General features: G+C 34.6%; 1 protein-coding gene across 1 annotated transcript in view; it reads left to right on the forward strand.

Annotated features, from left to right (window-relative positions):
* Positions 1–11,864: 11,864 nt before the first annotated feature.
* The window catches only part of LOC118181396 (uncharacterized), a 39,622-nt gene continuing 34,050 nt past the window's right edge, over positions 11,865–17,436 (forward strand). Inside the window, exon 1 of the mRNA XM_085817337.1 lies at positions 11,865–11,889. Coding sequence (XP_085673463.1) covers positions 11,880–11,889 — 10 coding nt within the window. The 5' untranslated portion in view covers positions 11,865–11,879. The remainder of the gene's footprint in view (positions 11,890–17,436) is intronic.

The raw sequence follows: 17,436 nt of genomic DNA on the forward strand, positions 1-17,436 counted from the left end.
TGGGATCCAGGTTAACTTATCATCAATGATAACTCCCAAATATTTGATTTCTCTAAGGATTTGCAACCTGTGGCTATTGAGGACAATTCTTGGTCGCCTGACCAAGGAACCTCCTTTCTTAGGTACAAGAAGTACCTTGGATTTGTTTTCAGCAATAATCAATTTCAGATCATCACAATGCTGTTGAAAGAGTTGAAGAGACTCATTGCAATTTTGCTGTAAAACTTCGCGAGAATGTCCCCGGATAACAAGAGCCACATCATCGGCATACGCATATATATGCGTATGATCAGGCCAGGGAGCTTGAAAGATCTTATTAAAAGTGAGGTTCCAGAGTTGAGGACCTGCGCAAGAACCTTGCGGGCATCCTCTTGTCTGTACTTTTTCGATAATTCCCGCTGGATGTACTGCAATAAGACGTCTGTCTTGCAAATAGTGTTCTAAAACTTTATAAATATTACTCGGACAATTGGAGTTTACCATAGCTTGCTTAATAGCTACCCACCACAAACTGTCGAATGCGCTTTTAAGATCTAAGCTGACTAATGCGGTGTGGTAGCCAGAGAATTTATTATTCAGGATGTCTTGTGTGATATCATGCAGTGCATGTAATGTAGATGAACCGGGCCGAAAGCCATATTGCCGAGAACTAATAATTTGGTGCTGATGTAGATGAAAACGCAGACGAGTCATCAGTATCTTCTCAAAAATTTTCCCAAGCGCTGGAAGTAGGCAAATGGGTCGAAATGAAGTAGCCTCAGTCGGGTTTCTATCCTTCTTTAAAAACAAGACAACTTGGCCTATTTTAAAAGACCTAGGAAAAGTACCAGTTGCTAATAACTTGTTGAAAAATATAACAAAAAATACTGGTGAGGCCAAGATAGCAGTTTTGACGATGGCATAGTCAATGCCATCCGGGCCTGGAGCTTTCCGTTTCGGCAAATGGGCAACAATGAATTTTAATTCTTTTAAAGTAATTTCTTTGTCCGGAGACGCAGTGGATGAGAGCTCTTCTTCAGATATCAATGAGTGATAGGAAGTACCCTCATAGAGATCAGACGGTCCAAAAACAGTATCCAAGATATGAGTCAGAGTATCTTTGGTAAAATCTTGTGAGGCTGTTGAGCCAAGAGGAAGAAATAATTGAGCAGGTTTGAATAATTTGCCTGTCATTATCTTATGATGAATCCCATATGTATCATGCGATTCGGTACAGAAGGCATGCCAGGAATTCAATTTCGCTTGTAAAATTGAACGTTTATATTTTGCTCTCTCCTGTTGATATAGAGGGAGCGAAGTTGGTGGTAGATGCATTCGTCGCTCATATTTGATTCGCCGTCGTAAAGCGCGGCATTTCTTCTGCTGGGAACGAAGTTCACTGTTCCACCATTGTATATTATTAAGCTTTTTGGCATGGCGTTGTGGTAAAAGATCATTACAGATTTGTTGAAGACCCTTCTGTAGAACAACCGTGAAATTCTCCAAATCAGCGCGAGTATTGGCTGAAGAAAGTTGACCATCGAGATCATTTACTAATGCTTTCACACGATCAGTAAAGGCACGTATCCGTTTCCCTGGCAGATTGTAGCGTCGAATAATTTGAATGGTTGTAGGCTGAGCTATTGTAAATGCAATATAGCGATGGTCGCTAAGACTTATTTCATCTTCAACTGTCCAGTTCTGGAGGAGAGAAGCCGCAGAAGTGGAACTAATAGTCAGATCCGGCCATCCACGTGAATGTATTCTGTCGAAGGTTGGAGGGGCATCAATTGAGTTATGCAGAATTAAATGATGTGCTGATAGAAAATCCTCCAAAGAATGGCCTTTTTCATCCGTTGAAGCATAACCCCAAGTTGTATTAAGGGCGTTATAATCACCCACAATAAACTGAAGAGGGATTTTAATGCGCTGTAGAGTAGTTGATAGAAAAGTCAATGAAGGAAGAATGGACTCGGATGGAGATGAATATTGTGAAATAAAAAGCATGGAGGTTTCCTGTACATCAAGAAGAATGGCTACATTATCCCTATTAGCTGCGACGACTGTCGGTTTCCAATCCTTGTTGCAATTGATAATGATGGCCCTGGGTGGTTTCTCCAAATCGCCTGCTTGAAAGATAGACCACTGAAGCGGGAAACCCACAGCAAGTCCGTCCTTAATATAAGGCTCCTGAACAAAGATGAGATCAGCCTCACGTTCTACTGCGTAATGCGTAAGTTGAGCAACAGCAGCCTTAGCGTGTTGAAGATTGATCTGTATACATTTAATTGAAAGTCCACTGCGGATAAAATCCATGTTTATAGTATCAGCCGATGCATTTCCAATAGAAGGCAAGGACTGATTATTAGTACTCATAGTTTGTCTTATCTCGGATGGATTGCACACGACGTTGGTACTGGATACAGGCTGAGTCGTAGGCAGGATGGTCGTAGTCGAAACCAGTTCCGAATCGAGCATTGGCATCACTGCAGTTGATACACAGTGGATTTTGCGCTGTACAGTCCCGAATGCCGTGCTCCTCAGCACAGTAGGAACAAAATTGTTTTCGACTCTTGCAGTTGGCTTGTAGATGACCGAACTGCTGGCATCGGAAGCATCTGCTAATTCCAATGTGTTCCGAGACTCTATGTGCCTGCCAGCCGAGGAAGATCTTGCGTTGTTGCATGAGTGCACAGAAGCCTCGGGGCTCGCACTCAAAGATCCACTTAACGTGCCCTTTACGGCGCTCTCTAAGTCGATGGAGAGGCTTGAAGATGTTACTGGGCATGCCAGTGGCACCACTGATTTCGGCAACGACATCCTCTGGCTTGATGGATTCGGGCAGGTCATGAACTGCGCATCGAGGTCTGTGCCGGCGGGGACGGCTAATCTCCGGTGGGATGTCCTGGTTTTGGATTTCTTTTTCAAGGACATTGGCGTCATCATTAGAGTTACACACGACCTCTAAACCACCTCGGCGGGTTTTAATAATTCTCTCAATGCCAACCTTAAGTTTTGAAAGAGGAACTTTAGCATTTAATTCAGCTTTGAGCTCAACTTCTGAGACATGCGCTTTGGGATTAATATATATACGAGGCTTGTTATGTTTTCTAGCAATCTCCGCAAAAGTAGGTATTGGAGGAACAGGCAAAGATGTAGACGCCGGTAAATCACTTAGCAAAGGAACAGAAGGAAGTGATGGCGAGGAATAAGCTAATTCGCAACAAAGTACTGTGGAGGTGTTAACACCAATATCAACCTTGGCGGGCTTTAATACACATTCAGGACCCGCTGAAGCAAGAGTTTGTAAAGCAGTAAGAGAATTTAAGAGTCTAGTGCGTAAATCCGTAGGCAGCGAAAATTTTGAACTTCGTTTAGTAGTTGCAATTCTTCGAATGTCGTCACATAGTGCAGTAATTTTATCAGTATGAGGTAAATCAGATGCCAATACTAATGTAGGATCAAGTCCATTTTCTGGATGTGCTGAATCACCGTCAATCGGGAGAACTGATTGACAGGACATATTTCAAGGAAGAATTCTGTAAATGCTTAAAGTACTCGATGACTGAACAATTGTAAAGGTGGCAGACTGTACTTAATAACCTAACAATGTTGGGTGCACTCCAAAACTTGTAATAAACTTGGTCGTTAAACTTCTCTGTTTTTCATCTGTTTTAAAACTTGCTGTAATCCAAAAGCTGTTATATTCAGGTGTTACACACTGAGCGCACACTATTTCAAATCGCAAGTGAGTCACAAAACACAATTTTCACTAAGTCCAAAAATTAGTGCAAAAATTTGTATCTCCGCTTCTAATTAACGGATCTGTTTCAAATTTGGAAACTTGAACCTTCCGTAATCTTATTGGAAGTATGGCACAGGTTACAAGTTGATACAATAATTAGCGGTCTAATTAGCAGTGTCCTGATTAAAAGCCTACTATGAAGAAATTCGCCGTTGGATTTGGCCTTGACAGCTTCCTCTGCTCACGGGGGGGTGGAATGCGACCGTTACGAAGCTTCAACGGTCAAATCGTCTTCCGAATCGAAATGCTGCTATGTAATTACAGTAATTTGTCCATAATTAATTTTGTAATTATCCAATTGTTTTCACACATATCTTGAATTGAAGAGGGAATTTATCTCTACAAGATAATGTAACTTTTAGGTCGCGACGGATAACAACAGCTCCCTCAGAGGACTTCAAAGGTGGTATATCCGCTGGGAATAACAAAGCTCAATGCTAATTTGTTGTAAAAATGATAATTAAAGAACAAATTGACCAACATATATAAATGGGGTATCAAATTGTTCCTGTTGATCTTAGGAACAGATAGCAACTACTACCAAGTCGATGCGAGTAAAATGTCCGTAGTTATTGAACAAATAGACGGAGCTCAAATAGTGCGACTTACCCTCACGGCGTCTCAAGCCAAACTCATCCGGCTCAGTAGGATAAGCGATAAGCGATAAGCAACGGAGGACGTGGGCACTGTCCCTTTACCAAAAGGTTAATCGGTATAGCACCACGTCCACCTATATCTAGAGCCTAAAGAGGAATCACAAGACGCCACGCACCGGGCTCCCAAACCCAAAGCCAAATTCAACCCGGGGGCAGTCCAACAGACCAAATGCCCACGAAAGACACTCCCAACAACCGCCCAGGCCCCACATTTATTAAATAAAATAACAAAAGCGTGCAGGGCCAAAAAGGGCGAGTTTTGACAATAAGCAAAAATTTTACAAAGGTGTAATACACACAAATATGGAATATACATAAGCTAAAGTACAGTCTGATGTTGAGCAGCCCAATAATATACAATGAGTAAAATATAGACAGTAGAATTAGACTTAATGACAATATAACATAAAAATAGAGAACATAGTGACATAATGAATGTAAATGATTACAGCAGTACACAGAGGATATACCAAAAGAAATAAAAATAAAATAATACAATAGCCATCAGTGTGTGGCTGGAAGTACTGATACATGGGAAATGCGTAAAGCATTCAGAATTCGACTTAATTCAGAAGACTAACAACTGGATCGGGATACATTGCATAGCCAAGTACATATATTTGACAAAGCAACATATTGAAAGTCAGTGTAATAAACTAGATATTCGCTATGACAAAGTCATGTTACAATACCGCAGGTAGTGATGTGATACAGAAGAAGTAGGTAGCGTACAATACAATTTGATCTCGGTACGCATTCAATCCCTATAGTACAACAATAGTTAGGAAAAAGGAATATGTTATACAAAATATATTTAGCATGCAACTGTGTTTAAGATATACAAAGGTCGATACATTGGTTACTACCAATTATGGTACAGGATTCGTACCAAACTTAGTAACTGAATGCAATAGCGGTACAATACAATTGATCTCGTGGTATTGTGGGAAAAACATGCGATAAGGCTAATTATACGATTATGAGGAATAAAAATAACATATTTAGCCTGCATAAAAGTTAACGAATATAAGATACCATACAATACTATACAATATTACAATACAATACAATACAAAAAAAATTAACATATTTAACCTGTACTAAAAGCCAACTGATATAAGATACTATACAATACTATACAATACCACAATACAATACGATACAGTAGATACAATACCACAATACAATACAGTAGATGCTATACAATACTATACAATGAAAATACAAAATACATTCAGTGTTGGTGACACAAAAATACATTTAAAATTGTCATGACACTAGTGATGAAAATACAAAATACATTCAGTGTTGGTGACACAAAAATACATTTAAAATTGTCATGACACCAGTGATCCTAATGCAGCAAATAAATTGATGCAGTTACCTGCATAAAAGATAACTAATATAAGTACTACTACTATACAATACTACAATACTATACAATACTACAATACAATACAATACAAAAGCTAATTAAACGATTATAATGAATAAAAATTAACATATTTAACCTGTATAAAGCCAACTGATATAAGATACTCTACAATACTAAACAATACCACAATACGATACGATACAGTAGATACTATACAATACTATACATAGTGTACCAGTCTCATGGATGTACATTGTTGATAGAAAATTTGTTAGAGGGGTATGAGATAATAATGTATCATAACATCACAACATAGATGTGAAAAAGAGGCCAAGTACAGGAGAAACGGCGTTCGGTGTAGTCAATGTCACCGACAAAAGAAACATAATGGACGGCAAGTTCCTTTAATCATAGCTGTAGGTATGTACAAATGAAATTAAAAAAACAATTTATTACTTTCTTTGGTAACGGATTTCTAGCTTGGCAAGTTTTAATTGTCAATAAATTACTTTCAAAAAATTTAACTCTCCAATTAAAAATTAACTTGCCAAGTTAGAAATCAATATCAAAGGAATTGCAGAACGTTGTACATTGCTATAGCTATGATTAAAGGAACTGCTATGAAACTTGCATCCGTTAGATCTCAACTCTTTTGTCAGTGACACCGACTACACAGAACGTCGTTTCTCCCGAATCTGTTTTAATTTTTCACATTTACGTTATTGTTATGATATAATTACATTTTGAAAAGCTAAATTAAAAGTTGGGTTCTTATTTAGACACTTAAATAAAAAATTCTCTAAGCAAACACGTGACCTTCAATTTTTTTTCTTGCGTTTACGCTGCACTGGTTTCTTTTATTAGCACTTTCTACATTTTCCATAACGACGGAAATGTTGGGTTTACGCCGTACAGGTTTCTTTTTATTAGCAATTTATCCATTCCCATAATGGCGGAAATGTTGAGTTCGCCCTATATATAACAAAATAAAAAAGAAACAGTTTTTCACAGACGATTGAGTATTTCTCATTTAATTAATTCAGTTCTCACTTCGCGAGAAGGCAAAAATACATAAAAACTCAAAATATCTGTATTAAAAATTACGAAGTAAATCTTAAACACTTACTTCCTCGAAAAAATTCCAGAAAGGATTAGGCATTGGTTTCTTTTTATTAGCAATTTCTTAATTATTAAATTATCGACATTCTCCGTGAGTATTATTTGGTTTAACCTTGGTAATATTCTTTTTTCTAAGTTTTAAATTTTTAGCGGTACGTAACAATGTAAACAATAAGTTTAAACAGCTATTTTTAATTATTAAACAATATGAACGTTCAAATCTTATTTTAAAGTATAGATTCACGTTTCCTTTCTTTTATTTCCTATTGTTTTATTTGCATCAAGCATCTGTTTCGTTACTTAAATTTGAGTTACTGAACGGCAACGCTTTTATCGTTTGAAAGCTGTTTATATTTTTTTAGCGATATTGCTGTAGTTAGGTCCGAACCCACTACCAAAATGAAGTGTACACCACATGACTTCCTTGTACAGAATATTAAATTATACGCATTTTTCCTTGCATTTCATTTAAACTTATTGGATTGAATTAAATCTGCTTCGCCGACAGCGCAGCAGATTTAATTAGCCACAATAGAATAAATGCAATAATAATTAATAAATGCAATTAAACCACAATAGAATAAATGCATTCTTTAAAATTCACTCTATTTGTTTACCATAGCGACACTCTGGCGCTAGGCTCACTGAACAGTATTATATTTCGTTCATATTATAACTCAGAATGCACAAAATTTATATCATTTAAAGAATTATCTAATCGCTGCCACATGTTCTATCAAATACTATAATAAAGCTAGAACGATGTATAAAAGAAATTAGCAAACAAAATAAAAAAGAAACAGTTTTTCACAGACAATTGAGTATTTCTCATTTAATTAATTCAGTTCTCACTTCGCGAGAAGGCAAAAATACATAAAAACTCAAAATATCTGTATTAAAAATTACGAAGTAAATCTTAAACACTTACTTCCTCGAAAAAATTCCAGAAAGGATTAGGCATGATTTAATTCGCAATAATAAATGAAGGCGTTATCTTTGTTGTTGCGAAGCTAAGTTTCTCTAGACTGGCAACAAATCCACTATTCTGCTGTTTCAAATGTAAACAAGCATTGGCAGCCATCAAAAAAAAAAAAATATTAGGCTTAGTGGCACTTAAACAACTTTAAAATTGTTGATAATTCTAAAAATATTGCATACAGGTTTAATAAAACCTTAACCGGAAGATAAGAACTACATAATTCAATTATTTTTAAAGCAAAATATGTGCAATTTGCAAACATATAAGAGTAAAAAAACTGAGATCACTGAGCAGGGTAACAGAGTGGATACATATATAAATATATTTATATACATTTGGTGCGGCCGATTGCAACCAAAATACGAGTCGCTCATCTACATGTTATAACAGTCCTATATACAAAATTTCAACGTTATGAGGCTACTCGTTTTTGAGTTATGCGAGATACGTACGTACATACGTTCCTACAGACGCCACGAAAAATTCTCTTCAGAATTCATTTTAAAGGAGTTTTATACTTTTTTTGGAGGAAAATAATCTTTTATTCTGTCCGTACGTAGTACAGATACCACGCAAAAACATCGTTAGATTGCATTCGATAGCGGTCAAAATGTATATTTTCGTTGAAATATACTGCTTGAAACTTTTCGCGATTACAATATGGCGCAGAAACCAGCGATCGGTGCAACGCCATGTATTATTGACGTGATTTATTGGTGCTCGTTATGAGTATTATTTGGTTAACTTCAAAATATTAGTTTTTTTTTTTTTTTTTTTTTTTTTTTTTGTGTGTGTGTGTGTGTGTGTGTGTGTATGCTTAATGATCTATCTTGATGCCAAATTTCAAGTATCTAAGTCATTTAGAAGTGTTCTAGGTTTCTGATGAGTGAGTCAGTCAGTGAGTGATAAAAATGATACTTTTCAGACCTTAATAATTCCTTAACTTTAAGAGATATTTAATGAAATTTGAGATTCTATGTGTTCAGGGGAGTCCTGTTAGATATACAAAACTGCAAGTTTGCACATCTGATAGCTTTTGAATAATGGAGAGTCGAAATTACCTCGAAATATTTCGTGTAAGTTACACATGTCCGGTGTCTCGCTGTTTTCTTTTCCATCTGTTCCGAATCTGCCGTGTATCACAATTCGTCGTAGTGAATAATATCCGCTCCCTTTGTCCTCAAATTTTCAGCAGTAGAACTCATAATGCACTGCGAGAGGCGGAACACCCGCCAAAACCTCTGTGGAGACCGTACGAAGGTTATTATCATGGCAAGCTACCAACATCTCTGTATTCTATTAAATTGTGATCTTGATCTCTGCAGTATTCCAAATCCTCATGCACCAATTCCATGAGTAAGAGTAAGTATTATAATTGATTTAAGAATTTTACCCCTCGGAGTGGTGCATTAAAAGCCAAAACCTCAGTTGAGAATCTCCTGCTTTTTCTTTTATATATATATATATATTTATTTAATATAATTTTATGATACAATATAATAAAATCGCAAATGTCCTAATGTGTATTTCATCGAAATGTTTAACGAAAATAATTTATTGTCTATATATAGACCTAGATATTTTATTTCATCAACTAATTTTATTTTGTATTTTTTGTATTTTAGTCTAGATTTTCAAATCAATTTCTACTTCTGGAAAGAAATGTGTATTTGTCTCCCGAAAGTTGAAATTCCAGGGTTAATCGGTACATCAGTCTTCTAGAACAGCGGTTCTTAATCTTTTTGAAAAATGTATCACACCCACTTTTCTCGTGGGATCCTGGTACGTTTCAATAGTATGTTTTGGTACTTTTCCGTTTTGCCGGCGAAGGCGATAAAGTCGGCAATAATGGTACAACTGATGCCAAACGGAATATCCTCGCTGGTAACCATTTACGCCTTATTTTCAAAACAAGTCGCAGCCATTTCTTATCAGATTGATTGGTTCTTTCAATACTATCATACAATTACATAGAAATTTGCCAGATAATACAATTTTATGCACTAAGTCCATTCGCAGTAATTAAGTCAATTAAAATGCAATCGCATCGCTCACACGAAAGCGAAAATAGAGAAAAGACAAAGGCAAGGGTTAAAGTCATCAATTTTAATGAGAATACACTAGAGAAATAAAGCACTGCGGTTTTTCATAATTTCTGAGTAATCTATTCCTACGAATTGAAAATATTCTTGAATTTAAACTTGTATTCCAAATTAAGATTTAACTTGACATTAATGTAGATAATTACTCAGAAAATTATATTTTTGTAGCGTAGTTTACGTGAGATGAGATTACTTGGGGTCACGTTATATGAACCGGCGAATCAGCTTGTTGAACTATAAAAGCATAATAAATTCTTAAATTAATGTCTTTTTACAAATTTATTGTCTTTATTTATTGGCTTTTTTACAAAATTTTAAATGATATTAAAATATATATCCTTCAAAATAAAAAAATTCTTAGAACTAACAATTGTTAAAATTTTTTATATGTATACTGTATGTTGTCGCCAATAAAGTCTGCTTGGCGAGATTTGCGCCGGCGAAACGGAAAAGTACCTATGTGGTAAAGTAGAGCTCTGTAAATGGATTATTTTGAACAAAAACGAAAATTTTTCAAATAATACTTATTTCCTTCAAAAACTAATTTCAAAATTAACCCAAAAGCGCTTAAAATAACGTACTCAAGCAGGACTTTTAAATTTTAATTTTAATGAGATGAGTGATGCTGCTTTTTGCTATCGCAGATATACTAACCATTAATTTTTATGACCTGAAAGTTGAACTCTCATGTCATCTTCCAAATTTTCGATATGATTTCTTTTGAAATTCCTTCAAACCTAGATTTTTGGCAACTTTTCTATTTATGGGTAAGCAGCTATTGGTTTTAGCTTTCCAGCAGTTAATTAGTCAGTTTGGTTAGTCTAAAGCAAGAGAGATGAAAAATGACCAGTGCCCTTCCCGGGACTCAACCCGCAGATCTCTCGAATATGCGCCGAGTGTGCTGACCACTACACCACCCTAATCGCTAAATCGTGGCGGTAGAGAATCATCATCCACCACCTTTTTATTTCGGGCGCAACTGTGAAGTTTTTATATTATTTTGATGCCAGAGACATGAAAATGAGAAATGCCCTCGCCAGGACTCGAACCTCGGACCTCTCAAATACGCGCTGAATATGCAGACCACTACACCATGAAGGCATGCTAAGAAGGCGGGAGAAATACCTTATAAGTTTTTATAATGATTCATCGCTTTGCCACAATATTTATGCTCCAAATTCAGAATATCCATAGATGGAATATAGGTACATAATCAAAGAGTACCGTAAATTCATTAACTGGGCGCTCTTTAATGCTTTCCCAATAATCTGTTACCTTAAAATAAAGGTCTACCTACCTTGAATTCTAGATCTGTCTGAAAAAAAATACGGCTGCTTCTGTATATAAAAACAAATGATAAAAAAAATTAATTTGTACCCTAAATAATGAAGCGAATATAAAATATATTTTAAAAAATCTGAAAGGGTTCAGATTTTAAATTACGTCCAAAGGGTCGTTTCTTTTTTTGCATGATTTCTTTTAGGAAACAAAGTTCTTAACTACCTTTATAGCATTTGAATTCTTAAGATTTTGCAACGAGAAGTTGCTTAATTTATTTATTAGGATAATCAATATTTGTATTTCAGTGTAAATTTTTATATATATATAATACAATTTTACTGATTTTTTTAATAAAGTTGTTCAACGGAGTAAAATTCTGAGTTTTCAAATTTAATGTTTGGTTTTCCCTTTAGGCATTTTCCCGGTACATTGCATCATCATCAGACGCATTGCATCATCATCAGACGAAGTCAGACGAAGGCTGGCGGCGTAGCGGCTGGTCGATCATAAATCAAATTCCAGATTTCAAATTTGGGCTTCCAGATGACCATATTCACAGGAAAATTACGTTATTCAAAATTGGATGGCTCTAGGTACCGTTGTTTTATTACAATGAGAGAAAGATACATTTATGCAGATTCTTCATTATTTAATTTCTTTAAATATAATACAGGGCGATAATATTTGGTGGCAACAATTTGAAAAGTGAAACAACGCTTTTAGTGAATCAACGCAAAATGCCAAAGCGAAATTAATAGCCCTTCTTCGCAAATTACTTCTTTATGTTAATTATTTGCTCGATACCTTCAGTTACTCAGGGGGGGGGAATTATTAAATATGAAGATTTTCACCGTCAAAGGTTAAATTTCTGATAAATTTTCACAGGATTTCGAAATTCGGAAATACCTTAGCACCGTATTGCATCATCATATATAATTAAATATAAAATAGAATGCATTTAAAAAGTTTACCAGTAAACCTTATAACGCTTTAAAGGTATCCACCTAAATAACTACTTTTGCTAAATACTCACCTATAGGAGTTACTTCGGTGTTGTATCAACGAGTTATCGCCTTTGTTTAATCTGAATGTGGTCATAAGATAACACAAAAAACGTAAAACATAAAACTTTATTTCTTCACCGATGGTGAACTAAATTTAAAATACTAAACTCAAAATTTAAGTCTGCTTGACTACAGCAGCTCACAAGTATTTTTATACTCGTTGAACTGGCTACATCACCAGAGATTCTTCGTGAAGTTACAATACCAACTAAATCTGACGATAAAGCTTAACTAATGTTCAACATTTACCAAATGCATTTAGGTGTTCACGTCTATTCCGATCAGCGGCATTTTTTGTCCACAAGTAAGCAGCAGCGTGAGTGCCATATGCAAATCGCTACTCCAAATCATACCGATTCCAATTCTTCTCAGTTTAAACTACCCTAAAATTTGTATAACTCCCTGGACGGGACTTTCTTTCAAAGCATTCAGAAACATTTTATTAATTGTGTATGTAATGTTAGAATTTCTAAACCGCTTGTTTCCTCTTCTAAAGTAGCCAAAACTCTTCGTTCTTCGCTTTAATTTTCAACCAAATTTTCATTATCTTATTCCTATATATTTTGCATAGATAAACTTCCGTATGACTGAATATTATTAAACACATTTAAAAATTTATTAAAAGTTGAATTGGAATTCATGTCATTTCGTAATGCCTTTAACATCAAACTCATATTCCTTGAATATGCTACCATCAGTAATTCTTGCTTTATTAGATCAGTTTCGTTGATGTTTGACCTATTCTGTTCTCAGTCTACCATTAAGATGAACAGCCTCTAACGCTAGCTTAGATATTTTTTCACATGTTTCTAATTTTGTTAAAACTAATATTTAAGTTGCTTGTGAAAAATAGTTTAAATACTCTGGTGATATATTGGTGGTTCATGTGTTGTAACACAGAACTAGAATTCAATAGCAAGGAAATTATCTTTTCCTTTCCTAAATAATTGAAAATATGGAAAATAGTGCCCTTTTTCCCATGCTAAAATTGTCTTTTGCTTGATATCTAGGTAAGAATCTAGAACAGTTTCTTCATATTTTGATTTTTCTCAACTAACATGTAAGAAATATTGCACTGCAGTTACAGAGTTCTACAAGGGAACAAAAGTTAACCGTATGAGCTGTAATCAGCAAATAGAAATATAATTTATGCAATCATTACCTCAATTCTCATTTATAAATCTTCACCCCTTTTAACTGAAATTCAAAGAAAGTTAAGCCGATATATCATAGGGAGTAATTAGCATTGTTGCTATCTCAGGAAGTTCACTTTAACTGCAAATGCCTGAAATTATAAAAATCTGACTCTTAAACTCTATGAATAATAACATAGTATATTAGAGAAGATACTTTTAATTAAAATTCTAATATATTCTGATATTTTTCTTGACATAAATAACGTCTCTTTTAACATCGGCCCCATTAAAAATTATGATATAAATTTAACTTATTTGCAATCTGAACCTGAGCTAAAAGGGAATTTTCATCCAAGTTTTTTAAAATTTCCAATTTTTGCTGAATAATCCAAGTTTTTCCTTCATTGCTTTTTAATGGCATCTTTTAAACAAATTTTTACTAGGAAAATCGGACATTTTGCAAATTGAAGAAAATGCTTAATAAAAAAGCATGTTTAGTTTTCTTAGAAGCGTGGTCTCGAATTTCTCAGAAATGGATTATACTCACTTGAAAAAGGATGGAAAAGGTGGATTAGTAGTTTTCTATTTTATTCTACAAGTCCTCATTTCCATGTTAAAAGAAATATTAAAAAAATAGACTGAAACTTGGCAGCCTTTCTATCATATTAAATAATACTTTATTCTTCTAGCATGTTTGGAATCATTATGATGACAGCGAGCGATTATGTGGCGAGATAAACAGCACTAGCAGCAATATAAAAAAAAACTTGTTTGGCTCCAAACGTAAAGCTGGATGATTTCAACTTCTAGTTTAAAATAGAGAAATAGCGCATTCAATAAGAATTCCTCTTAATATAAAAAAAAGAAGATAAAGAAAGTCTTTCTCAGTAGAATGAGAAACTTTCCCGTAATATTAGAGAGAAATGTTTTTAAGTCAGAAAAATCTTTCAAAGTATTTATTTTTAATAAATACTTTCAAAGTATTTATTCAAGTGAAACATTTTATGTGTAAAAGTTTAATATTATCGAAACAGGAAATTATTTGAAACTTTGTGGCATGAAATTCTTAAGCGGGAAAACTTTTGAAAATGGGTTTCTCCATGCAGATTTTCAGCTCTTAATTTACACTCATTTTGTTTTGAAGTTAATCTTTTTTTTTGAAATTATTTGTGCGTTACTTGCGTATTGATCCAATTTACAATATTCTAATTGATGTGAATGGTTTCTCTAGGTTATCAAATTCTCGTCCTCAGCGTTCACCCGATTTTCAGTTTACGTTTTGAATAAAAGTTATCAAACTGTATACGCTTTACTTTGTAGAGACATTAGGTTATTTGGAAGCATGAAAGATGAAAAATGAGCAACGCCTTCGCCGGGACTCAAACCGCGGACCTCTGGAGTACGCGCCCAGCGTGCAGACCACCACACCACGAAGGCACGCTAAGAAGGCGAGAGAAATACCTTATATACTCCCACTTTATAAAGGGCTACTGAGGTTTTAGGAGAGCCAATCGCCAAATTCTGGGTGTGGAGAATCATCATCCACCACCCGTTTAGTTCCGGCGCCACTGTAGAGACATTAGGTTACTTGGAAGCACGAAAGATGAAAAATGAGAAACACGTTCGCCGGGAATCGAACCGCGGACCTCTGGAATACGCGCCCAGCGTGCAGACCACTACACCACGAAGGCACGCTAAGAAGGCGGAAGAAATACCTTATAGCTTATATTAGTGATTACTAGTTAAATTACTTATACAAAGTGATTCAAATGTATCTGGCAGAAATGTAAAGGCGGGTACAGTGGGCCGAAGTGCGCAGATTTTGTATTGGAATATGCGTGCAGAAACGGTGTGTTTTGGTGGTAAGTATCAATGACAGCTGCTTGTTCGTGTAGCAATGCATACCGCTCGAAATTCGCACGAATGTCGATTTATGCCAGAAGAATATATATATGCAAACTCTATGAAAAAGGCTCAAAGTGCTATTTTCACGAGCACCATTATAAAAACCTATTTATTTATTTCGGTCGCTGTTTTTGCCGTTACATTCCCTTAAAATTGAATCATCTTGTATATGCTTATATATCAAAGCAAGTATTGCCGCGTTAGAATGGCGTTTTCTGTTCACCTTACTGTTATTTGTAATTCTTAGTCTGATACTTTTATTCAGTTTGGCATATATAACTGTTGTATACAATATTATTGCTTTATTTCTTCACTACACCTCATTTGTACTATATATTTAATCTATAATCAGAATATTGATTTTCACGTGAAATATACATCACATAACATACATACATACATCACATACTGTAGGGCGAACATGCAGTATGAATTACTTTTTATCAAAAATATAATTTTAAGAACTTATAACAAAAGAACGAATATTTTCTTGACTAAAATCTTGCAAAAGTGGAACAAGCACTGACCGAATGCAAGTACTTTGCTAACCATTAACTAACAAATAAAACATTTCTGAATGAACCTTATGCATGAATCAATGCTCATGAAGATTTAAATGTATCTATTTTCGTTGACTATTTAGTATTTTCATTCCGAAGAAAATTCATCCTCCTATGAGTCTCAGAAAACAGATTTGCAACTTCTTCAAAATCTCCAAATAACGCTGCATCATCAAATCTTGTTATAAATTGCGTATTTTTATTTCCCTATAGCTTCCTTGTAGGAAATAAAGGAAGTAATGTAATCGCGAACAATTTCGGATGTCGTATTTCAATGGAAATACCCATTTTGATTGTTCTCGAAAACATTTGAACCATTTTCGGCGTGACGTCTCTTACGGACAGAATAAAGGACTCTTTTTTTCAAAACGGATTGTAAAATAGATTCAAAAAGGACTTCTACCTGACGTCTGTTCGTGCATACGTACGTATGTATGTATCTCGCATAGCTCAAAAACAATTAGCCGTAAAATGTTGAAATTCTTACGGGACTGCTGCAACATTTAGCTATGCATCTTTCTTTTTCAGTTTCAATCGGCAGTTCAATATATATATATATATATACATAACCCACGCCCTTACCCTGCCTTTATTTCAGCAATTGTTGGTCGTTGTCATATACTTCCATTTGCAGAAGTATTTTAAACGACAAAAATATCTATGTTTTGACAATGTCAAATTTTAAAAAAGTAATAATAATTTTGAACAAATAAGAAATCTGACTTTTAATGCGATATCCTGTTTTTCTGCTATTTAAGAAAGCTTTATTTTGCTATGAAAAACTAAATTATAAGAAATTCGACTTCCGTACCACAAAAATTGACAGTATTTCAAAATTTGCAACTTTTGATGTCATTTTCAACTTGCCTTAAGGAATCAGTTAATTAAGTTGGAATAATTCAAGCAAGTAAGTTTAAATGAAGTAAAGTTAAAATATGTATAATTTCATAGGCTTTACAAGCAAGTCACGTGATGCCCACATCAGATATTTTTTTTCACAGTACGTTACCAGCTACTTCTTCATGACTACATATTTGAGACGAGCAGACTCATATAAATCTTTTTCAAAAGTATTGAATGTTCAAGGTTGGAAAACCTCCATTATTAGTGAAAAGAAAGTGTATAATATTCCCGTCATAAAATTTTATTTGGCTTAATTTAGCATTGCGTTTGGCGCAGTTACTTTCCTCACTTCACTATCATACTCATATCCATTGAAGGTTATTTCATACGTATCAGAAAATTATATTGCTTTCTTGATAAACAAAATCTACCATTTATATAAAAAAAACATTATATTTGCAAATAAAATGCAATAAATTGAATATTCTCGTATCCTTTTTTCCTCCTCTTTTTTACAGTATTCTGATTTTAATATCAAATTTAATTTTTCTTCAGACTTACTATTAATAATTTATATAGATTCAGTTATACATTTCCTAAATTTAAGTACGAATTCATGAATTCCATGAATT

The sequence above is a fragment of the Stegodyphus dumicola genome, chromosome 5 (genome assembly GCF_044657685.1).
Source record: "Stegodyphus dumicola isolate Sdum_Otavi_A_Nest chromosome 5, ASM4465768v1".
Classification (NCBI taxonomy): Eukaryota; Metazoa; Arthropoda; class Arachnida; order Araneae; family Eresidae; genus Stegodyphus; species Stegodyphus dumicola.